The 25,900-nt window shown below is 41.6% G+C and overlaps 1 protein-coding gene across 1 annotated transcript in view; it reads right to left on the reverse strand.

The window, feature by feature from the left end:
• PCSK2 (proprotein convertase subtilisin/kexin type 2) overlaps positions 1–25,900 on the reverse strand; it is a 108,623-nt gene that overhangs the window by 74,312 nt on the left and 8,411 nt on the right. Inside the window, exon 2 of the mRNA XM_061461510.1 lies at positions 12,404–12,508. Within this exon, the coding sequence (XP_061317494.1) occupies positions 12,404–12,508 (105 nt within the window). The remainder of the gene's footprint in view (positions 1–12,403; positions 12,509–25,900) is intronic.

A 25,900-nucleotide genomic window follows, 5' to 3' on the forward strand; every position in this document is an offset into this window, starting at 1 on the left:
ATGTACTTAAGAGGGTTCTATAAGAAAGATGGGGAGAGACTTTTTAGCAGGACCTGTTGCACTAGGACAAGGGGTGATGGTTTTAAACTGAAAGAGGGAGATACAGGCTGGACCTGAGGAAAAATTTTTTACAATGAGGGTGGTAAAACACTGGCACAGGTTGCCCAGAGAGGTGGTGGATGCATCATCCCCGGAAAAACTCATGCTCAGGCTGGATGCGGTTCTAGGCAACCTGGGTCTAGTTGCAGATACCCTGCTCATTGCAGGGAGGTTGGACTAGATGACCTTTGAAGGTCCCTTCCAACCCAAACTGTTCTATGACTATAATTGCTGACTTTGGTGTAACCACCAGTAGAACAAAAGTGACCCAGTGATCCAGAAGCTATGCCGGTGAAGGCTGGCAGGAAAACCAGTATCTTAACATAGAAGATGAGTTTCTCGTATTTGCCAGACGACAGTGCCAAGTTAGATAGGAACAAATGGGATCAATCACTCAGCCTCAGACTCTGAGACAAAACACAGGGGATCTCCTTGCCTCAGTGGCTTATTTTGTTTCTCAGGATCTTGACAAGGATACAACCAACGCATCTGGACTTCCTCCAAAGCACAGGAATAGGAGAGAACATGCCGAGCTGGTGAGGAAGAAGAGAACCAGCTATGAATGTTAAGCATAGCACTGCAGTGTTATATAACCTAGAGCCCAGCAGTAATCAGCTTAGTGATGCTGCTGTGAGATCAGGACTATCAAAATAATTAGATCTGGTCATTCTGGTTTTCTGGTTCTTCCGCGAAGACTTCATGTTTGCAACGCTCATGGATCCCTTATTGTGTATTCCTCTATATGAAACATTAATTCTTGGAATCACTAAAGATAAAATGAACAGAAACAGGCTATTTACATTTATGAAATATGAAATCTGTGCGTGTAATAAAAGCATATTTCTTTTCAGGACTCAGATAATAGATGGTCATCATAGAAAACTGTAAAGCTGTATCTTCACAGAAATGTGGCCATTCAGCTATCACTTCATATAAACAAAATAATTAGAATCCATTTATGATAGTATGGAACTGATAATATATAACTAATTTGGAAAAATATGTACCATGGAGATGTTAAGGCATTTCTTAGTCTTTCCACAGTGTTTTATTCTGCCCAGTCCTGTTCTCCTCTCAGCTGGAAGTTTACAAGGCAAAGAAGCATTATTCAACTTCCCCAGCCCATGACATACATATTAGCATTTTAATTACTATGGGCTATTCTCAGCTGTTGGAGGCACCCATTTTGCTGATGTTCCAATGCAGCATCAAATAATAACTGCAGAAAACTATTCAGAAATAATTTAAATCTGAACCTTTAATTCATTTCCATTGTGTTTCCAAATACTGCAATCAACTTTCTCTGACCTTTGGAAACCCCTTTTTGTATTCATGGAACACATCATGCGTACAAGCAATGATTTCACAGATGTATTTGTAACTCCTTGTTGGCTCTGGGCTGCTGAGTTGATAGCAAAAAGAATTAATATTATACTTAAGATATTTCATATACACTTTGAAGAACTGGAAACACGGAATGCTTGTGACAACAGTGTTTTGGAACAGGTTGCAATAAACTAATAGACTGAAATGCTGTTTAGAAAGAAAACACTCATCAAACTTTAAACAGTACTAAAGTATGTTAAATGGCATGGGAGGATGCACTACATAATACATTTATTGTGTGATATAGTAACATATGCCATTATATCGATTCTTTTAGCTTGACTCTCTTAGTAGAAGTGGGGGTGCGTTAACATTACAGCCCTGCAACACAAGCCCTGGCACAGCACATTCAGATATCCCAGAAATCTACACCAAAAAAATGTTCCTGTCATATGTTACTATTGATTTAACTGTACAACCTCAGCTGCACCACCCTGTCGTGGTTTAAACTCAGTCAGCCATGCAGTCTCTCTCTCACTCGCCCCCTTCCTGACCCCTGCTCCCGAGGGATGGGGAAGAGAATCAAAAGAATGCAACTCTCACGGGTTGAGATAAGAGCAGTTTAGCAACTAAGGTATAACACAAACCACTACTGCTACCACTAATAATAATAATGATGAGGGAAATAACAAGGGAAGAGAATACAACCGCTTACCACCTGCCAACTGATACCCAGCCCGACCGAGCAGTGATCCAACCCTTCCGGGTAACTGGCTCCAGTTTATATAGTGGGCATGACGTGGTGTGGTATAGAATGCCTCTTTGGCTAGTTTGGGTCAGGCGTCCTGTCTCTGCTTCCTCCCGGCTTCCCCTCCTCCCTGGCAGAGCATGAGACTCCAAAAGTCTTTGGTCAGAGTAAACATTGCTGAGCAACAACTAAAAACATCAGTGTTATCAGTGCTGTTCCCAGGCTGAAAGTCAAAAACACAGCACTGCACCAGCTACTAAGGAGAAAAATGACTGCTACCGCTGAACCCAGGACACACCTTTTAGTTATTGCCAATGTCACAGAATCATAGAATAGTTAGGGATGGAAAGGACCTGAAGATCATCTAGTTCCAACCCTCCTGCCATGAACAGGGAACGTCATATACAGCAAATGGTTCTGGTCATCTAACTGCACATGCAAGAAACCCAGATCTTCTGAAGTAAAGAAAGAATAAACTGCTATAAAGTTATTTTGTTTCATTTTAAATCTACCATGTCACATTCTAAAATACATGGGCATCATGGAATATCAGTAATAATGTTTTAACTAATTCTATATTCTTCCCAAAGTATGTATCAACCAGTATATTTTCAATTTTTCAAAAGGGTTTAACTCAAAGGCAGTTTCACAGTCTCCAAATTTTCTGTTAGGCTTAAGAGGTTTGCCAAAAGAAAATGGACTCCAGAATGTCTTGCATTGCTCCTGAGGAAGTATTTCTAGCATAGAGTTTACTTGCATTGAAGAGAAGAAGGTCTAGCTGAATACATCCACTTTCTGAACTGAAAGTGAAGATATCTCCGAAGACAAGTGTACACATGGCAGTCTGAATTCTGTCACAGCTCTAATATTGGTGACTTGGGAAGGGAGAGCACTTCTGATTCCTTATGTATTTTGCCACCATCGAGCACAAGTGCTCCCAGGCCATGACTGACTCTTCCATACCAACCCCAGCTGTCCTGACCTGAGCAAGGGCAAGAGGAAGAGAGAGAGAGGTCACCACACAGTGCAGGACATGCTGGTACGATGGCAGTCCAAAGAAGGCTTTCATTCGTCTTGCCATCAGACTGCAGCTGGCTCGAGCTTCCCACAGGGAAAGTCATGGTTATGACCAATACCACACCCATGGATTCCCAGATCCAGTGAATATCAAGATATTCATGACCTACAGTGACTGTTAGCTCAGCACATCAAAGCACCGGATTTCTTATTCAAAATCAAACTTGTCCCAAACCAAAGCAAAACTGAGCAGCACAATAGTTTCCACATTAATCCAAAGTCACTGTCTGACACTTCATTCTTCTCAACATCCTGCTAACAAAAAGCTTAAATATTCTCACCACTGTCACTGCTTGTATTATAATATTAAACAGATCCCACTGACCATTCAAGGTTGGAAACTGCATAGACAAATAACAAAGACAAGGCCTGCTTCACAAAACAGAGACTCTAATCATCAGGCAGGAAGCAAGAGACAGGAAAAGGCAGAGGGAGACTGGGGAGTGATGCTGCAGTCAAGAGAACAGACATCAACAATAAAGCAGAAACTTAACTAATGCCAGTTCAGCAATTTACAGGCAGCAGAGTGGAGGCTGAGTGTAGTCTGCTGTGTCAACAGGCTTTTGTAAAACTACTGGACTTCCAAGCAGGTACAACTATTTTTGAGGAATAAAGCTCATTTTATTGCTTTACCCTATGTATCATGTTCAGCAATATGAAAATGATGTAATTACATGCCTGGAAACAACTTCAGGAGGCCATCTGAGCCATCCTAATGCCCCAGGGAGGTATCAGCAACACCCGAGTCACTTATGATCAGAGTTGAACTGTGTCTTGAAACCACTGACCACATGGACTCCACAGCCCCCAGTGCACCAGGACTCCAGTGCGACAGTACTTCTATTTTGGGAAGATTCTATGTGAATCTGCACAGCACTGTCTTCACTTATCAGTCTATTATATTGTGGTACATTCTGTTATATTTTTTTCTAATAGAAATAGTCTTAGCTTACCCTATAATTTCAGTTATACACTGTCTCTATAACAGACACACGTATGTTTGAGTTTGACGTCATTTTGCTAGTCTGTTATTTTATTATGTGCAGCTAATGGTGCTTTTTCATATAATACATCTATAAAAGATTCTTTAGTGCTGATGTTGAGGGACTTTTTTTCTCCCTGAAGCTGTCTTTCTAGTTACAAACAGAAATAATAGACCAATTTAGCTTCACTTTTACACCGTGCTGGATATAACTGCATTTGCACCAGCAGCAAATTGTTTGAAATATTTAATATTCCATCCTCAAGTGTTGTGATATCTTACATTAGAACTGTATTGCACATCACAAATACAAGATACACCCAGGGCCGAGGTATGGGCCAGTAATGCCAAGCTTAGCATCAGGAATACAAACTTAGGAACTGCAAAGTTTTTCATCATGTGCTTAATATACTCTCTGCAATGAAACCGACTACCCTGTCAACCCTAAGTGACATCTTAAGTACCTGAGTACCTCTAGACCTCATTATTTTTTATATCAGGGAGTTCTTTTTTATTCTTATTATAGAAATTGAGTGCTAGGCAATAATTTTGGTATCTCAAATAAAGAGCAGCTAAGTGCTTTACAGCTGGAGTCACTGCTGGTCAGCTATGCAAAAGGCAGCTGGAGAAGGCTTTCTGTGAGCAGTTAATCTCCATCAACTCTTCTTGAACAGGGAGAGAGTCTACAAAGGCCAGGGACAAGAAGAAATGGGACTCCCTCAGATTCAGTTTTCAAAAAGCAATCACAGAGAATTTAGCAATCACTATTTGCAGTGACAACAGCCACGCTATGTGTACAGTAGAGTCATGAACCACACTTGCTACTTCAGTGTATTTCCATCATCTTTGACATTATCACAGACACAAACAACTTCATGGCCTAAAGAGTAGCTTGCCCCCTGCACTCCAGAGGCACAGCAGTACCCCCTTACTTCTGTCAGCTGTGCAAGAGGGGCAAAATAGTAGGTAAACTTTTTTCCTCCCTTATCAGACACCTAAAAATCCTCTTTGCAGCCCTGTTAATTTCTTGTTTGGAATGAAAAAGTTCATACAACACACTTCCTAAAATTACTTCTCTCTGTCCTACTGCCTGTATGATCCTTTTTCTTTCCACATCTGAAGCACAGGTTGAATTCCACCTTTGTGTGAACTGACTAACTGCATCTGCCTTTTTTAACACTGTGCTGTAATCTCTGCTGCTTCTTCCTTTTCATCTTCTCAGATAACCCCACCCATGGACGTGGACATTTAAATAACCATCCACTAACATCTGCAATGGATCTAAGTATCATAAAAGCAAAATGCTTCATTTAAGTGTTAAATCTGCTCAGCAATAAGACATACACCAGGTCAATTATCAGATGATCTAATATGTACAGCTGACTGTGGTTTCATCGCGAAAATAGGGGTTTTATTCTTATAATGCTTGCCAACTGGCTTCATTGTGAATTACAAATACAGGATCTTCAAAAAGGGCACTGAGCTGTATGGGAAAGCAAAACAAATGTTCAAGCTGATACCAACCTGAAAAAGTTATTTAATAAAAGAACAGGCCTCCCTCTGAACTGGAACAGACTCTCAGAAGTCCTTCGTCAAATACGCTGGATAAAGCATAAGACAACTTGTGCCAGAAACAGATAAACCAGGGATCCATTCATGGATGACACTGCCCGTCTTCTGCACAATATGCTTCATTTTGCCAGGATGACTGAAGACAAAAACACCTTCAGCTCTTGTTTGGTGAACAAGCTGCAAAGCAGCTTCAACCAACAGAGTGTAGGCTTGAGGGTGGCTGCAGCTTTTTTCAGCACTGGAAAGGAGACATTTCCTCTAATGAGCTTTTCTTGGCTGTTCAATATTTATTACAGGTACTTAAGCAGAGCTTTTATTACTTAATGTTCCATTTCCTTCCAAAAGGATAACGCCAGTGCTCATGTAATGCTGCCCTATAGTCTCATAAAATCAATGGCAGCTCCAAACTTTTCCTGGGTATAATCCTACCAGCATGCCAGCCCCATGACAGCATATATTACAGCAAAATGCTTAACAGACTTCACTGGTAAGTCTGTCACCACTACCATCCGCAGCAGGAATGTACAGAAAAGAGCTGAAAACATGAAGAGCTTTTTATCCTGACATTTTCTCCTATCTTTCTACCCTAATGCACATATCCATACCTCCCTGCACAATAGAGAACTGGCTGGGGGACCTGAAGCCTCCCTCTAAGAGTTGAGACTGGGTAGTAACCCTTGGGCGTTACATTCACTTAGAGAATGTCGATTCCCACAGATGTTCAAAGTATCATATATCTGAGGTCTCTGCTGTGATGAACCACATGGAAATTAACCCCTCTACCCACAAAGGGAGTCAACAGCAGGATTACAACAATACACTGGTCAGGTGCTAACTCTTTCCTGCGGGATGGATTTTTGTATTGCTGTCCCTTTGCTTTCAGGAGCAAGCCAGCTTTCCACTCAGATGGAGAAAGCATCTTCGGATTGATTCCAAGCTTTGACCCTAAATTTATGAGGGAATAACAATCACTAGCACTGGTGAGGAAGCTGAGAGATCAAGATGTGGGGCATGGAGCAGGAGTAAAGATGCCATAACCAGCCATTTTAATAGAAGTAACTGTAAATTGCTCTCATTGCTATGTTTCAGGGACAGAATTGCCTGTCTCCAGTACCAGAAGGCTGGAGAAACAGGTTGCACCTCCACAGAATTACAGAGATTCTGACCAAATCTGCAAGGAAAGCTACAATGGCTCCTCCCCTTGCATCCCCAAGTCACTGCAGGTACACTCACTGAGGAATGGGGGAAAACTGAGGAAAACTGGGTTCTCCTGATCTTATCATGAGGATTTTCATCAAAGGGGAAGTTCAGTGCTAAGGGAGAGGGGAAAAAGGCTCCACCTTTAACCCATCTCAAGCCTATCATTAATGCTGCCACAAAGGGCACTGCAAGTTGTCTCAAATTGTGCTGCCGCTGCTAAGGGCTGCTGTCTGCTAAGCGGTGGTGCTCTTTCCAAGCTGCCGACCCTCTTTCCCCCTGTTAAAGGTGACCATGGATGAAATGCCCAGCTTTGGCAGCACTTGGCAACCCCCTTCCTGGCATCACAGGGCACTTCTGCCTTCCCAGGTTGCAACGGTCCAACCACGAGCCACTTGTGTTAAGGGGACATAGGAAGGATATGAGGCAAGGAAGGATATAGAAGATTTTAATTTAGTTAGTTAAAAGCTTAGATCCTCTGCATTTATGGCCCCTTTTCTTCCCTCGTTCCATGATACAAGCAGTCTGGGAGTACTCTTAGCTATGGGTACCTAGAGACTAGACCCTTAAAAAGCTACACATCTGCCCTTCCCAGACTCCTGTACCAGCATGAGTACCAGCCAAGTCTCTCTTTAATCCCTTTCTTCACCATGATTGCCATCACTGGGATGTTTATGTCCACAAAAATCATAATCTAATGCCAAATTTACTCACCCTCAGTGGAAGATTTCATTTCACCTTCCCCCCTCTGCAGATACGTATTTATTCCCCCAACACAGATGCACTCACATATAGATATCAGTAATGGGACTCCGCTTTTCTCTGTATATTAAAGCCTCTTTCTTGAGTGGGATTAATCTTGGCAGCTGTCTGACAGGAGAGACTGTGTGGGAGGAAAATGGTTTTATCTAAAACCTGAAAGAAAGCAAAATAATCTTCGAGGGAACAAACTGTGTTTCAACTCTTGCTCCTTCAGTGGAAGACTATTTACCAACAGAATATATGCAACAACAGCAAAAACACAGTAGTATTGCTTTGAAAGGTAACAAAAAGACTGTGCATTTTCTTCCCTTTCCTTTTACTTACGTGGCCACTTTTCAAAACACTTAATAATACAGCTGAGTCTCTCCATAGGAGGCCTGAATCTAAGTCAGTTTTGAAAATCAAGATGAAGCAAATCCGATTAGTTTTCTTATCTGTGATGGACAGGGAAGGTCTCCACTTCCCATCCTGCCTCTACTATACTTCCAGAGACAGGAAACTTTCATACCTTTCAGTATGAAGCATCTCCGTAGTTCTGATTTGCTTTTCCAGAGCAATCACACTGACAAAATATACCACTGTTCCTCATAATTAAAACCAAGGTTTGCTCTTACAGAAGCTGTATTTCCCCTTGCTTACAGGGAAGTTTCCCTTGGAAAAGGTCACCTCTCTCTAAGGTTGTGTTGTGACCTGCTCTCAGGAGGCACCACTCTTTGCTGTCAGTGTGGACTGTTTCCAGTCTTCCTAATCTATCACTGTGCTTCTCTCCATGTCCTCTTCAGCTCATGGACTGGCTTCATGCCCAAATCATTCAACCTTTTTTCTGACTCTGGGCTTCTGTTCCAGCCTGTCCTGCTTATTCTCTCTTCACCTTCACGCTGATGCCTGGTCCCATCCTACTTGGGCTCCTCATTACCCTTATGTCACTCAGGGTTCTTGCCCCCTGCAGTCATCTCCTCCCTGCGTCAATGGGTCATGGCAAGGGCTGCTGCCCTGCCTCCAGCTCCAGGGAGTACAGCAGCTACTTAAGTGAAGCTTTCCAAAGCAAACCAAGCCTAATGGCTGACCTTTTGGTCTGAGAAATTTCAGCTAAAGCAATTAACAGATAATGGCAAATGAAAATGCGATTTTGCATGGGGAATGCTGAATATGTTTCTGCTATGTCTTATCTCATTAAACATTCCAGCTGTAACATGGAACAATGTTAAACAGACTTCCCCCAGTCCCACCTATTTAGCACAAAAGGTACATATGGTAAAATAACAAAATACAAGTGCACCTGGAAATCATGGAAATTTGCATCTGATACAAGAGTTGTTTCTGAGCAAGCCTCTCCTGGAAGGTTCTCTGCACCTCAGAGAATGTCATTTAAATAACTAAACAGCCTCCATTCGAAGCAATTCAAATCACTGTGGCATTTGCCATGCTGACAGTGAGGACCTGAGAGGACCGTACCGACAGCAAAAGCCAAGATACTTCATGTGCTTGCACTTTCTTCTTGAACAGTTCAGTAGAACAACACACTATATGATGCTATTACATATGCCTTTACCTGCTGCCAGCTCTGCTTCAGGCTTCAGCAACACTAATGTATTAAATCATGTCAAATCCATCATATCTGAAGCTGGTCTTCCAAACAAAGATTCAGTTCTTGCTGCATCTCTAGGAAGACATTTTATTAACGCTCCATTCCTATCCCCTTGACAGCAATGATGTTTATCACACAACTGCTCTATATGTTTAGCATATCTCCAAATTATTTTGGTGAAAACAGACAGTAAATTTTAACACAACAAAGCTTCTTCAAGCATTATAAAACACATGCAGAGCATGAAAATGATGCAGTAACCTGTTTGCATAGTGCTTTGCCATCCATCTCCCTGGGCTCTTCAAAAACTGACATGGTTCCTCAAGGGACTTACTTGATTAAAGAACATTAATTAATTGAGTGAACATCTGTGCTGTTTTTCAACTAATAATTAAAATTAGCTAGGAATTGTGATCTCCTCCAGAGCAAAAAGTATACAGAATAACTGCAGCCCACTTTATCACAACGTTTGGGTAGAGCTAAACAACTATAGCACTTACCATAAGGGTTCCTAAGAGATTTGTAAGGTTCTGTGGTGGAAGTTTGCTTCCTGGCTAGTCTGACAACAGGAACATTTTATTCTTGGCTTCATGTGCTAACATATTAACTATGACAGTGCTGACATTTGTTGCTAAGTAAAATTGAATGTAAATGGTCCAGAAAGCTGCCATTAAATTTAGGAATTATTTTTGGAGTTTGAAATTAAGTACTGTCAACACAACTCATGTTTCCACTTATACATAAATATGACAGGAATTTTAATGACTTCTCTAAACTCCATGTATAACACAAAGAAGGGAAATAAGAGTAATGATTTTAATTGCTCTCAAACTGTATTACAAAACACAACCTACCTGTATGGTATCGTAAGAGCTCAAGGACTACCCATGAGGACAAAGTAGGTAGAAGGGGTAGATGAGAAAATGTCATGTTACACGTGGAAATGAAATGTTGCTTCCATGCCCCTTCCGTTCTTTTCCTCACATGGGAGATATTCTCACTTTTTTAAACACAGGGCTTTATTCCCTGCAATCAAAGGAGGGAGCCAAGGAAAGCCAAGCCATTGGTATGCAGTATCAGGAAGAGGGGGAGATTAACAGCAAAAATGAGATTTCATTGAACGTGACAGAAGCCAGCCAGCAGTCTGAAGACCACATATATCAGATGACTGTGAAAGAGAACATCTCTGAACAAGAAGGCAGATTCATTTAAGCTGCTCTTAATAGCAGTGCAGACACTTAGTTTAGAGGTAGTCAGTGGAAAAGCCAGTCTGGCATGAAGCTATGTCATATGAGGCTGCAATGAGAATTGGTGGATTCACACAAATATCACAGGTATTTGTAAAATTTTCAGAGGCTTACAAAAATACTTATTTCCAGTACAGAGGCACCTGCACACAATAACTGTACTCGGCCACTAGCCTGCAACGTACTCACTTGTATGCTTTTTGTGAAACAGCTTTTAACAAGATTGGGTGGTTCAGAGAAATGAAGGCACCCCTCTCAGGACATCTGTTTAGTATCCAGTAACTGTAGGTGGTTTCTCAATGGTTTACTTTCTGATCCCTGCTTGGCAAACAAAGTGAGGGCAACCTGAGAATTTCTGTTCAAAGCAGGTTGAAGGGTCTCTTCCTCACAGCCCCTCACCTGTACCTGGTACCAGCTTTGTGGTAGGGAGAAAGGACAAGATACCTTAGAGCACTGGAAGACCTGTAGCAGCCCCAAGGCACCTGCCAGCACTCAGCTCTCAGCATCTCTAATATGGCTCCCAGCTACAGAAGCAAGTAGCCATGTGCATCCCAGTTCGACCTGGGCTTAAAACTACTTGAAAGCTCTGCAGAAGTAGGAAAATTAAGCTGACAATTCATCTGACCTTGCTTGCTCTGGTGTCACAACAATCCTGATCTTATTTAACCTATTTTTCTTCTCTTCCTACTCAGATTATCATTTTCTTAAGTGTTGCAACACCATATAATATCTGGCAAGAAAATCCTGTCTGGAAAAATATTGTTCCTTGCTCTTTTTTTGCTCACAGTACAGAGTTTAAATCCTACTGAAGGATTAAAAAAATAATCTAATTGCTGTCATGCTATCATTCTTTAGCCTTATCTACTTTCTTTGGGCAGTAAATACACTTCTTATGCTATGTGGCCCCACTCCAGCCTAGTATTATACTAGTGTAAAAACTCTAAAGAAAGGAAAAAAGAATTTGCTAGTGCCAGTTCATGGCCTTTCCCTCCTGTCAGAAGGGTTTATGCTTCTGCAAAACGAGCACACTGTTTGCAGACTGTGAGCAAGAGCATCTAAAAGAAATGTAGTGACAGAACAAGGGGTAATGGGTTAAAACTTAAACAGGGGAAGTTTAGATTGACTATAAGGAAGAAATTCTTTACTGTTAGGGTGGTGAGGCACTGGAATGAGTTGCCCAGGGCAGTTGTGAATGCTCCATCCCTGGTGGTGTTCAAAGCCAGGTTGAATCGAGCCTTGGGTGACATGGTTTAGTGTGAGGTGTCCCTGCCCATGGCTTGGGGGTTGGAACTGGATGATCTTAAGGTCCTTTCCAACCCTAACTATTCTATGATTCTAAATACTGGCCAGTATACACTCTCCTAGTACCCGGTGTGTACACTATTCCCTGAGAAAAAGTCCCAGTGTGACTGCAGAGAAAATGCCACCATTCACACCACAAGGTCTTCTGGACTGGATGGCCCACGGACTAGCAGGATGCAATGCAGGGGATGACCGCAAGATGTACCCTGGATGGCTCCTCCCTATGGCAGAGAGAAGAGTGCACAGAGATGTCCTGGAGACTCTGGCATTACTGGGTCTTACTGGAGAGAGGATACATTTCAGACAATGTGAGAGTATTTGTAATAGTGAAATAAAAATAAAAGCTGAGGCTGTTTGGGAGGTTTCAAGCCACCAAGCTTGAAAGAAGCATGGGGAAGCAAACACAGCCATAACCACAGGTTTGATCATCAACCTGACCTCATAAAAAATAGTCCGTGTCACACAGAAAAAATGACAGGTACGCATAATGATGAAACACTTACCCTGGAATCCTTTTCCAGATGAAGCTTGTGTTGAAGACTACGTCTTCTTCTGGCTTTGGCAATGCCATTGTGATAAAAGAAGTATCCAGTATCTAAAAAAGGGAGCTGAGGAAGAGAAAGAAAAAAACATCATGGAGCTACTGGCTACTGATACGGATGACACGAAAAACTGTTGCATGTGAAGTGACTCAGGAATCTGCAAAAGGACTCTGGAAGAGTTATGCAATGTCACTTCTAAGTTACTTCTAAGAAGTATGCCCAAAAGCATTAGTGTTATTTACCCCAGGTTTACAATGCATAACTTCACTTGTACACACTTGGTACTATTTTCACCTTATGTTTAAGGCTAACAATGCCAGTATTTCTGAAGAGCTTCCCAAACCATATCAGGATTATTTCCCATTTCCTAAAACAGCCAGAAGAAAAGAACAAAATAAACTGCAAATGATTTGAAACTACCACAAAGAATCCTTCAGCAATTGCTACACAAGGCGCTACATAAGTGCTTTTCTGAGCCATTATTAATGCACCTGAGCTGATGCTGTAAGCAGTAAGGCAGAAACCAGTGATTTCCACTCTCAGAAAACATGGTATTTGGAATTTCTTCTGAACACCAGGTGTCCTGGGTTCAGCAGTAGCAGTCATTTTTCTCCTTCTTGGTAGCTGGTGCAGTGCAGTGTTTTGACTTTCGGCTTGGGAACAGAGCTGATAACAATGATGTTTTGGTTTGGCCAAGGACTTTGTGAGCCTCATGCTCTGCTAGGGAGGAGGGGAAGCTGGGAGGAAGCAGACAGGACACCTGATCCAAACTGACCAAAGAGGTATTCCATACCACAGCACGTCATGCCCAGGATGTAACTGAGTTAGCCAGAAGGGCTGGGAGACTGCAGGGTTGGAAGAGGTATCAGTCAGTGCTTGGTCGGGCTGAGGGGGGCAAGTTATCGGTTGGCTGGTGGTGAGGTGATGTATTCTCTTCCCTTGTTATTTCCTTTATCATTGTTATTACTGGTGGTAGCAGTAGTGATTTGTGTTATAGCTTAGTTACTAAACTGTTCTTATCTCAACCCGGGGGAGCTGCTTTCTTTTGATTCTCCTCTCCGTCCCTCCAGGAGTGGGGGGGGGAAGAAGAGGGGGAATGAGTGAACGAGTTACCTGACTGGGTTTAAACCACAACACCAGGTAATGGAACATATGAAGAATAATAAGAGAACAGGATGCTCACAGTGTCCAGGTGGGAACAGGCTTGTACATCTTTATTGCCTAAGACATTTAGGCAGCAAGCAAACACTTGCCAGCCCCACCTAAAGCACATACCAGGGAAGGAAGTTGTAAGTCCATTACTAAATGCATCTCTCTTTCTGCAGAGCTGGCAGAGTGATTGGAAGGCCAGTAGATATTTAGCTTTGAGAAGGTGAAAAGACATGCAGTTAGGAATTCAGCATCCCAATGCAGGAGTCAGTTAGAAACCTCCATTTGCATCTCAAATTCTACAGATTTTTCTCCATTTCAACTTAACAGAGAGCTTCACATTGAACATTTCATGGAGTCATGGAATCACAGAATGGTTTGGGTTGGAAGAGACCTTAAATCTCATCCAGTTCCAATCCCCTGCCATGGGCAGGGACATCTTCCACTAGAGCAGGTTGCTCCAAGCCCCATCCAGCCTGGCCTTGAACACTGCCAGGGCAGCCACAGCTTCTCTGGGCACCCTGTGCCAGTGCCTCACCACCATCACAAGGAAGCATTTTTTTTCCTAGCATCTAATCTAAATCTCCCCTCTGTCAGTTTAAAACCATTCCCTCTTGTCCTGTCACTATAAGCCCTTGTAAAAACTCCCTCTCCAGATTTCTTATAGGGCCCCTTTAGGCACTGGAAGACTGTTAGTGTCTCCCCTGAGCCTTTTCTTCTCCAGGCTGAAGAAGCCTGGAGAAATATAAGCAAGTAACTCTGTATTTTTAAACTAAGCTTCACTTTTAAAAGTTGGGAAGTACGTTAATGCTGTGAACATTTCAACTTCAAAGGTTAGGCTACCCTGCATGCAAAATAACTACTTAAAAGAGATACTCCAGAGCATCTGTGAAAGCCCTGTTCCCCTCTTTTTTATTATCTACATTTCATGATAATGTAAACCTCTTAGCAGGTTCTCTACTGAAAAACTGAGACTGACGTTGAGATATGCATTATGAAAACCTTGGCTGAATAAGGGTATCAGGATCTTACTCCATAAAACAGGTACTGCTCCTGTACACAGGTATACACAGTTCACAAATATCATTTTACTTCTATGAAATTATCTCCTGTTTCATTAAATCTATCACTATAACTGGTACAATTCTGCAAATACATTATAGCATACACTCAGAGCAGTGTGGGAATGGAGGATTCACAGTGAATTCTGAAAGTCTAAAATTTGGTCACATTCCAAAACCAGAGTACATGAGGATTTGATTTTTTTCAACATAGTCCTTTTTATGTTAATTGAAGCATTTAACATCAATGAAATCAAAGCCTTTAATTTTCGCTTTTAGAATTCCATTGTATATGATACATAATACATAAATGCAAAGTTACTTAAAAAAAAAAATCAAAGCATTCTGTTTCAATATAAAGACCTCTTTTTAAGTGTTTATGAAAGGTTAAGGAGATTTCATCAAAATCATAATGGTTCCTTGGAGCTGATTTGCAGGGCTGACTGGAGAGCTTTTCTGGGCAAATAATCAGAACATCTTGCTTCAGCTCCACACATACATGAAGAACACAACAGCTGAAGCAGAAAGAGAAATGAGGCTTTGAAAGCTCATGGCAGTGGCCACAGAAGTCTCCTATGCTTCACATCCAGCCTCAGAGCTGCATCTTATAATTCTGTCTGGATTGAGGTCATTCTTTAAAAACCAGATTTCTGTTTAAAAAGCATATACCTGGCATCTTTACCAACTGGGTAATCAGGTATTTCCCTAAAGCAGAGCTTGGCAGTAGAACTGACTGTCCAGGAAAAGGCCCTTCCCCCATGTTGAATACATTACTCTATGACTCAAAAATATGCAGGGGAAAAAAACATCTAAATAGCCAGATCAGTTACAGCTTGAAATCCATCTCGTCGTGCTAACCACTACACCCAGCACAAGCTGTGGTTCAATTACCCCTCTAATTCTCTCAGTGAAATCAAGCTATTTTCCTTCTTTTTATCTCAGTTATCAGCCATTCGAATCAATTCCAGTCAAATATTGCGCTTGATGCTCTTCCATTAAGGAATATTCTCAGCAATTTTGAAGGTATCTGGGAACACACAACACATCCACTGTTCATTTTCTGTGCAGGGTTAGTTTCTAGCGCCAGCTAGAATGAAGCAATGTATTATACAGTAAACTTGTAACGCTGGTGTACTCAAGTCTGGCCAATCACAGTCAGTACAACAACGGCCAGGTTTATGGACAAAATCATGAATAACTTTGAGACTGTTCCACTCTTTCCACAGACATCCCAGTACTCAGATAGTTTACAGTTCTCATGGTCTTCATTTTCATACTAATTCAATGAAACTTGAGGGGACAGATGGAAGGCAGTTAAGTGAAGGCAATACCTGAAATATGATCAAACACCATGGATTGTTAATAATTAATAGCAGAAGCCAAGCAATTTGTGGGAAGAATCTAAACTCTGCAGTTAATCCTTAAAATTAATGAATGTACACAAAGGAGAAGTCAGACACCAGCAAAAGGCCTAAAATGTCACATGCTTTGATGAGGATTTGCATTGACCACTGAAGTGCTCCCGTTCTGATGAACTCCTGCTACTGAGCCAGTAACTCCCCTGCAGTAACCAAGTGGCAGGACGCAGGCAGCTCCCAGCAGGGTTTACGTTCCAGCTATTAGCTGCTCCAGGAGATCTACTCTGATCTGGAGCTGGAGCAAAATAGCAAATAGCAAAATGAACAGTGCATGTAATGAAGTGAAATGAAAACAGAAGGGCTCCTGTACATAAAAAACCCTCCAAAGTGTCACCAGCAATAGCTACTCTGTAATATTCTCGTTGTAAAGCTGGAATGGTATTTGAGTGAAATTCCTATTTCAGCAGCAGCAGGTTCTGACTGTAACATGGAAGAATGATGCACTCAGCCTGGTGGTTCAGGTTTTTTCTGCAAGACAGAAGCAAAACTCCCTGTCCTCAGAGAAAATTAGCAATTATGTAAGATAACTAATCACTGGAGAGTACTTCAAGTGAGGAGGATTATTTAGAGTTAGAAAAGGGTCTACTATTGCCTTGACATATAAACACGGACCAATACAAAATAGGACTCTTGAGAATCTCAGGAATTACAGGCACTTCATTGCTTTCAATATTCAATATAAAATTACTGGTGAAAAATACATACAAGCAAAAGCAGCTTCACAAACAGGACACAGCAAGTAGAGCAAACTCCTATGTACCCACTTTTCTTCTTTTCTTCAGATTTGCAACCTCCTTGCGGTTACTAACAACTCTATATAAAGATGAAATCCTCTTTAAGCTCCTTCCTAAAAACGACGTGGACCAGAAAATAACTTTTGAAAATTCAGTCTTCAACTAAAAGGAGGAAAGAAAGACTCTTTAAATGGAAGAGGCTTAGCTGGAAAGCAAAACGGCTTGGATGTACCATTCGGTAACAATTCGCATTGTGCATAGTACCAATACCTCTGGGGTATCCTGGCTGTTCTCAGATTACAGCTCGACCAGAGAAGTCCAGGTATAATTGTCATTGAAATACAAATAACTAAGTTAAATCCACGGTTCACAGCCTTTCTGCATTCCCCTCCTTACATCTGACAAATATTCCCCAGCAACAAAAAAGAACTTTAAAGTTCTAGATGCCACTAGCGGGAAGAAGGGTTGTAAATAGGCAGATACAATTCTCCCCTGCGAGGCATTTCTTCTGGCTGCTATAATGTCTCCCTGTGAGTTTTAGGAAGTGACAAATAGAACACAAGAAGTAGAGGGAACTTGGTTCCCAGACCTACCTTTAACATCAAATTTTACTGACCCCTTATCTTCGACAGTACATTTTCCTGACTGACTTCAGGCTCTATCTGCATACACCTCACAAACAACTTCATGGTGCCCACAAAAAGCTTAAGAACAGGTTTGATTGCCCCCTTCTATTTTAATGGAACTGATCTCTAACTAGTCTTCCTATGCCACCCTTCACGCTGTATCACATAATGCTGCATCCCTACATTACAATCCTAGTCTTTTTGTATCATTTCCAATGAATTCTCCCTGATATGGTAATAATTCTAAAACTGGCTTATTTCAACTTATTGTTAAGGTTCCTCTCCCAGGCTACCAACAGAGACAACATTCTGCAACAATTTTCTTTTGAGCAAAATCCTTTAAAACACAAGCAAAAGGTGATGTATAACAAGTTACCCTGGGTTGCCTTCTTTGATTGTCACCGAAATCAGCATAAATGGATCCTTCAGTGAACAAGTCACAGAAAGCCCTCATCCATCCAGGCTGATGACAAAGACCCTCCCCAGGGCTGCCTGCCTTTGTACGAATATGTGGCCAGGCATATGAGGGCTCCAACAAGCACTGGTGCTAAAGAAACCCTTTGTCTGCTCTAAGGAAAAACAAAACACCTATCCTGCCAATTAAAATAAATAAATACAAACACACAACATCTCTTACCACCAGAACCCAAGCACAGCTCCTGCCTTTGAAAGGGGCCATAAATCTGCACAGGTGAGCTCTTTCATCACATTACTGCTCAGTAATTACACCAACAGAAAACATTACCTAAACCTGGCACAAGTAAATGTACATGGAGCCTTCATGGGCCCTACAGGCCCTACTGCTTCAGTTGCCATTATAGCTGAAGCACAACAAAGTGCCTCCCAGCAGAAATCAGAAACCTTTTAGAAACCTTTTCATCCCAGTTTCACCAAATGCACTGAAGATGCTTATAAATATTCAATATGAATTTTTAAACTCTCTTTCTCTCATTTTCCTTCACCCCAATTAGCATTAGAAATCATTTTACTTTTAAATACACAGATGGGAGCCAAGTCTGAAGTCAAAAGCACTCACTCACTATAGCGACGAGGGCCACGTAAGAGTAGAGCCAGTTGGAAACACAGGCAGCCCCAGGCATCAAAATAACATAGAACAAAGGACAGACAAAAAGGGATTAATTCAAACGTTGGTGTAGAAATGTGAAATAGCACAGAGGACTAAAGCTGTGCCAGAGCCTTCCCAACATGAAATCCAGACCACTGAGTCCCACAGCCCCAGGCAGGGATTTCACACTTTCTCATTAGTGTGTTATAATTACTCTGAAGGCTCAGCATAAGGATCTCTGGTGGAGCTAGGGATCTGCACAAGCTCCAAAGAGCCCTCAAGACTAGCACAGTCAGGTCCAGGTCTGAGTATTATGATTCAGTCTTCCTGGCTCATTTCTCATTGCACCTGTGTCTTATTTAGCTGCCTCCATCAAAGCTTAATCTGATTGTACTGGCAAAACTGGCTGGCGGAGGTATCAGCCACGGCTTTTACACTCCCAAAATGTAAACCTCATGTTACAACATCATCAGGAGATGATCTTTGTCAAATCAACCCATTAACACTCAGTACATTTCTCCTGAAAAACAATTCTGAAACACCTTAGATATTTAAACATATTTCCAACTTTGTTTCATATACCTGTCCAACCACCTCTTGCAGAATCAGCAGCTGGTAATAAGAAAGGATTGTGACTATTTGATTGAGAGATCCAGAAGTCTGTGCAAATACTGTAATACAATGATAACAAGGCTACCTGTTACTGTTATTTAGGATATTGATTATTCTGTACTCCTATTATCCTGGCCACCTTCCTTAAAAAAGTTCTATTATATCTGAAGCCAGCAGAAGTAGCTTCCAATGGTTTCTGAAAGGCTCCCTCACGCCCCCAGTGAAATGTCTTCTCCTCTAGGAACAGTGTGAAGTCAAATGTAATATCCACAGACCCTGCAGGACATATAAATAAAACCTCTGGATTTTATTTATCCAAAAAATAAAACAAAGCCTTTCGTCTAGTCCCTCTTGCAAGCAGCAACCACAAGGTCAAAGCGTCTTCCCAACAGCTGGACATGAGGGTTTTATTAAATATAGGGAAGTAAATGGAAGAAATGGAACCACCTGTGGACTGCTATGTCTAGTCTGCTCATGTGGAACTCATCTGAACTCCCCACACAATTCATGACAAAAAAGAAGAGATACACTTTTAGAGCATGATTAATCTGACCTACTTTAGGTGGCCATGTTAAAATCAGCAGAGCTGAGCCCCAGGAGCAGCTCTTCCACTCCAGAGACTATAAGGGGAGCACTGCTGTACACATTCAGGTAGATCAATTCCGATGTTAGATGTCTAGTCATCATTTTCTCATCAGTCTTGTTCTTACAGTATCACACATAGTGCTTTTCCAAGTGCTCACAAAACACTGCTCCATTAGTTTGCTTTCAAGTTTGTAATATTTGGAATTTGATTTGCAATTGAATGAATCACACAGGTTTAACGTTTTACTGTATTTATCTTGTTGTTAAGTTTGTCACTGAAGATCTTCATCCTGCAAGCACATAACAGTCATTTAAGGTATCAGTGACAAGACTGTGGATTTGCTGATAGTTTTATCAGTGAATTGGAGAAGCCATTTGAGGCTTTTAAAAGAGTTATTCTAGTTCATGCGAATGGATCTGTGCATTTTAGAGAGATTTCTCTGTTACTCCCCAGTAACCATAAAACCCATTACTGATTCTACTGCATTCACTGTTGAAAGCAGGATACTTTCCAGATTTGGAGAAGAGAAGAATGCTCTTGCCTATATGCTAGCACTCGCATTGGACTGTCTGAATTAATCCAGATTGTCACTACCTCGAATAGGTGACTGTTACTGTTCAGCTGACAGCCTGAAAGCCTAGCAATCATTATCATTATGTCCTCTTACATAGATGTTGAGGATCCCGCAAGAAGAGCACCTCAGTAAAGCCCTGGGCACTAGGAAGAACAGAATCATGGACTCAACTAGACTGGAAAAGACCTTAAGGATCATCAAATCCAAACAGAAATTATACTTCAGACATTCTTGCGAGGCGCTTGCCCCAGACTTTCCTAACTCGGTCATGTCAGTAGCAACATCAAGGAACTGCTCCTCAGCTGTGCTGTATAAATGACATTGCAGCCAGAAAACCAGTCAGCACTTGACCCAGTTAAATAACTGTGGCTCCTTTAGCCTGTGACAGTCAATGTTTTAACAATACAGGTTAAAAAAGGATGGTGCCCTGAAAGTGGTTTTGCCACATTTTATTAACAAAGACTAAAAAAAATTTTGCTGTAAGTGCCTGTCTCCTGCTTGGAGTAATGGGGCTCCTCTGGGCATTCTGCCACTCTTTCAAGGTTCTTCTATGTTTTCAAAGCATCTCCCAAGGTGATAATATTCTGTGAAAGTTTCCACACCTCGAGTAACCTTCTCTCCAAGGTTGTTCTACCCAGAACCCTTTCATTTGCATTGCCCTCCCTGCTGCTACTTCATATGGTAGCACTCTGCTGTAGGACAGAACCAAGACTAAAACTCATCTTCAGAGATGCTGGGTAACCCCAGTGCCTCCTAGTATCAAGAGAATCTCAAACAATTACAACTCTAATGTTATCTCAGATGCCTTGCATGTAAAATGACACAGTCTAATAAGTACTTGTTTAGTTATTTATTGATAGGATTCATTTAATTAATGTTTGCACAGCACTATAGACTATGCTATAAAACTCAAACTGTAAAATGCCAAGTGCCATTGTAAACATATATTAATGGGTATATCTACACATATATATGTATTTAATCAGGTACCTCTTTAACAAATATTTGGCAAATATTTTAGTATGTTTTAATAACACATGATAGAAATCTTGTCTTCATAACAGTACATTTGCCTTAGGGAAAGCTCATAAGGAATAGCTTGATTTAGAGTTTGAAAATTTAAGTGACCATGGTGTATTTCTAACTGAGCTGGATCAGGATTGCTGACAGCAATTAGCACTGCTAGCAAAGGCCACTTTGCTTCACTCCTGATCTATAACACATCTCTCCTTTTAAGCTCATAACCAAACAGGTTCACTACTACTGTCTCACAGGAGCCTGGTGTCACATCAGCTCTAAAAACAGAGATAAAAGCCATGAGATAAAGTTTGCTATTTTTAAATCAGCATTGAGATGCAGTGTGCCCCAGTCCAAACCACTGGTATTTGTATCTCAAGGATAGAAAGGGGCAAGACATGGCTACACTCTGACACCCTGGATTCCAGCAGAGCAATTCAGCAATACTTTTACATCTGTGTCCATGTAGTGAAGTGTGTAAGACACAAATGTGTGCAAGCGTTCAGCTAATGTAGCCCCAAAAATCAAAGTCACAAATTCAAGCTCTAATGAAGTAGTGCTGTAAAAAAAAAGCAGCTCAGACCAAAATTAGCTGGTTACTGTCAAGAGCTCCTCAAGAAATCACATAAAAGGTGAATTTCACTAATGAAGAGATGCTAGCCCTGACAAACATGTAAAGAAGATATGTAGCTCTCTATTCAAAACCTTTATTCTTCCCTTTTTTCTTCATGCCTGCTTAATGGTAGGCTGCCAAGCAGTAATCAACTGACAGCAAGTGTTTCACAGGGAGGTTTCGGTTGTTAGACCACACTGAGCAGGTCTTCTAGTTCCCAGAGAAGTGCCAATTCCTGGAGAAAAATATGTGCTTGATGGGAGAGAAGCTGATGGATAACAAGAAACAAAACCCTGATATTAAAGTTGAGGGGAGGACTGTTGCTTCGTTTTTGTTTTAATCTGAGATAGTAGGCTTGAGTAGGAGCAGGGCAAGGAAGCTTCAGAAGAAAGGTTTTCAGTGGAACTGAGGAAAAGAGGAAATCTTGGGATATGGCTGTTTTCCTTATTTTTGTAAACTTGCTTGATTCTGTCAAGGGAAAGTCAGGTCAGAAGCAAATTCTGCCATTACTTGTGCTATCATGGCTCCAGTACACAACAGTATGATCATCACAACAGACTAACTGCACTGAGTGGGTGCAAGAGCTCCAAATTAGAAGATGAAGGATGACCCAAATCTGCCTCGATGCTAGCAGTAACAATGTGAAAGGAAACAAAATAGTAGCACCACCTTTTCCCCTTCCTGCCTGCTCCTACCCCATTGACCTTTCAGGCAGCTGTGAAATTAAGTCTTTACTGTTTGTTACTACCAATTAATAAGCAACAGAAGTTTATTGCCAGCAGAACTTGTGGTCAATCCAGCTTGTGCTGATATGTTATCCTGCTTCTATTACACCAGTAGAACAAGGTACATGTGGATTTTTAATTAATCACTCATCATGTGTTCGCCTTTAGAGCCTGGAACACCGGTTTCCCTACAATACAATATAATATAAATTACAATATATTATTGCATATATATTACAATAGATACAATATATTTAACATGACTAAAATATGTTCAATTGGGGGGGGGGGGAAGGGATTTTACAGAATGAAATTGAGTATTTTAATCCCCATCAGAAGAAAGAGGTAAAAAAATCTATTTGCTGTTTGGTTTCAGAGTTAAGTGAAGAAAAGTATGTTTGATTGTTAAGTTTTGGAGCTAAAATGGTAATGTAAAAATTAACAGACAGAAATGCTGTGAAGACCAAACTTCAGATGATGTCCTGATTCACAACCATGATTCCACCAATGTTATTTTTTCCAAACCTGCAAACATGTTCCAGTTCTGAATTTTGCTCCTTCTTTACCCAAATTTAGAATTTACAGCTCCACTTTACAACTGGTTCAGACTAACTTCTAAATCACTAAATTCAGCTGCAACACAGTTCTAAAATTAACTGCACAGTAAAGCGTAAGGTCCCTGCAGGACCAATGAGAATCCACCAGTCATGGTGATAGCTAATTTACCACATCTTGGCTGCTGCTAAAAAGCCTTAAGCAAAAGCTTCTCTTGCACTTGGTGTTGCATAGTAGATGACAAGCACAGTGCTCACTCATTGAGCACTCATTCAGGGTGGTTGAAGTTCCTCACAATAAACTAAACTTGTTCAACATCTTCGTCACTGACATCGACGGTGGGATTGAGTTTGCCAATGACACCAAGCTGTGTGGTTCGGTTGATACGCTGGAGGGAAGGAATGCCATCCAGAGGGACCTCGACACGCTTGTGAGGTGGGCTGATGCCAACCTCATGGAGTTTAACCATGCCAAGTGCAAGGTCCTACACCTGGGTTGGAGCAATCCCAGGCACAGCTACAGGTTGGGCAGAGAAGAGATTCAGAGCAGCCCTGCGGAGAAGGACTTGGGGGTGTTGGTTGATGAGGAAATGAACATGAGCTGGCTTCAGTGTGCGCTCGCAGCCCAGAAAGCCAACCATATCCTGGGCTGCATCAAGAGGAGCGTGACCAGCAGGTCATGGACATGGAACTGTTGGAACAAGTCCAGAGAAGGGCCACGAGGATGATCAGGGGACTGGAGCACCTCCTGTATGAAGACAGGCTGAGAAAGTTGGGGCTGTTCAGCCTGGAGAAGAGAAGGCTGCGTGGAGACCTCATAGCAGCCTTCCAGTATCTGAAGGGGGCCTATAGGGATGCTGAGGATGGACTATTCATTAGGGACTGTAGCGACAGGACAAGAGGTAAGGGGTTAAAGGGGAAGTTTAGATTGGATATAAGGAAGAAATTCTTTACTGTTAGGGTGGTGAGGCATTGGAATAGGTTGCCCAGGGAGGTTGTGAATGCTCCACCCCTGGCAGTGTTCAAGGCCAAGTTGGACAGAGCCTTGGGTGACATGGTTTAGTGTGAGGTGTCCCTGCCCATGCCAGGGGGGTTGGAACTGGATGATCTTAAGGTCCTTTCCAACCCTAACTATTCTATGATTGAGCAGATTTCAGAATCACAGTATTTCATTTCACTTGTGCTGGAAACGGACTCTTTGTAAGGGCATGTAGTGACAGGACAAGGGGGAACAGCTTCAAACTGACAAGAGGGGAGATTTAGAATAGACATTAGGAAAAAATTCTTCACTATAAGGGTAGTGAGACACTGGCACAGGGTGCCCAGCGAAGCTGTGGCTGCCCCATCCCTGGCAGTGTTCATGGCCAGGTTGGACTGGGCTTTGAGCGATCTGGTCTAGTTGAAGGTGTCCCTGTCAATGACAGAGGGTTGAAACTTGATGATCTTTAAGGTCTCTTCCAACCCAAACCATTCTATGAGAAGGCAGAAAGGAGAATCTTCTGTCACTGGGAGAGGTGAAGTTCTATCCCACCTCTTTTATCACCCATCAAGGGAAGAGATTCACATGTTTGGCTGTAGTTTAATATCCAATGCCCATCTGATAACAGTACCAGTTTCTCTACTTTTAAAAATAAAAATGAAATATGTATTTGTTTGGGGTCAGGTTTTCCCAGTTTGGTTCTATACTCCAGGGGAAAGCAGCTCTGATAGGTAAGTAAATTATCTAGTTCAGTCATGAGTATGTGGGACACACTGTCTACTGGTTTGATGTAAACACCGAGGTCACTCCTTCCATTTGCTTTCTGTGGACAGAGTAGCTAAGAAGATAGCATTTACACAGAAGTTTTGTTTGAGAAGGTAGGCAATACATGACAAGGAACATTACCTCCCAGTTCACTCCATGAGCAAGTAACCTAAAGCTATCACTACTTCAATTGTTTATAATCCCAGTGTATCAATGGTAAAACCAGGCTAACTCGTAATTCCCTTTTCTAGATCCAAGCTATCATTACCTGCTGAACACAGCCAGCATTAAGCTGAGTTAGACTTTCGAGCTACTGTCATGAATCCATGACCAAACCAGATTTCACGCTGGCTGATAACTGTGAGTGGTGGCCATGCAGAATTTCACACTACACCAAATCCAGCTCTCTCTGGGACAGTGCTTTCTGTCCCAAAACACAGCCTGGGACCACTGAACTGAAATTAAATCTCCATTTCCATAGTACAGATTTAGCTTTTTCAATGAATTTGTAAGAGTTAAATGCAGAGCTTGTCTTGATTTACAACAAGAGCAACACATCAGACTGCTTCAGGTTACTTGGAGAAATCCTGGATTTGACAAATAGTCGAGCAGCTCAGCTTCCTCTCGCCAGAAGCTAGGGATGGATGGAAGCTCTGGGCTGCTCGCTGCAATATTTATAGCCACCATGCAGCCAGCATCCTGTAGAGACCTGACCCATTTAATCAGCTGAAAAAGTTGAAAGAAAAAGAAAAACAGAGCAGGGTTTCTGATGACTAGGATAGCATTACAGAACAAAGGTACATTTTAGATCATTAACCATAGCTCTGAGTTTGTTAATACAGCTCTCACATAAACTATCCACACACGCTACAGATTGGAACTGCATAGGAGGGTTTCCCAGGCATAATATTTTAACAAGAACTGGCAGAATTTATCATTTATTTTAGCATTTTGGCTTTATTTCCAGTTCATAGAATTT

Source organism: Pezoporus flaviventris, unplaced genomic scaffold, assembly GCF_033815535.1.
Source record: "Pezoporus flaviventris isolate CSIRO_AGI_PZ_B2104156 unplaced genomic scaffold, CSIRO_AGI_Pfla_v1 ptg000031l, whole genome shotgun sequence".
Classification (NCBI taxonomy): domain Eukaryota; kingdom Metazoa; phylum Chordata; class Aves; order Psittaciformes; family Psittacidae; genus Pezoporus; species Pezoporus flaviventris.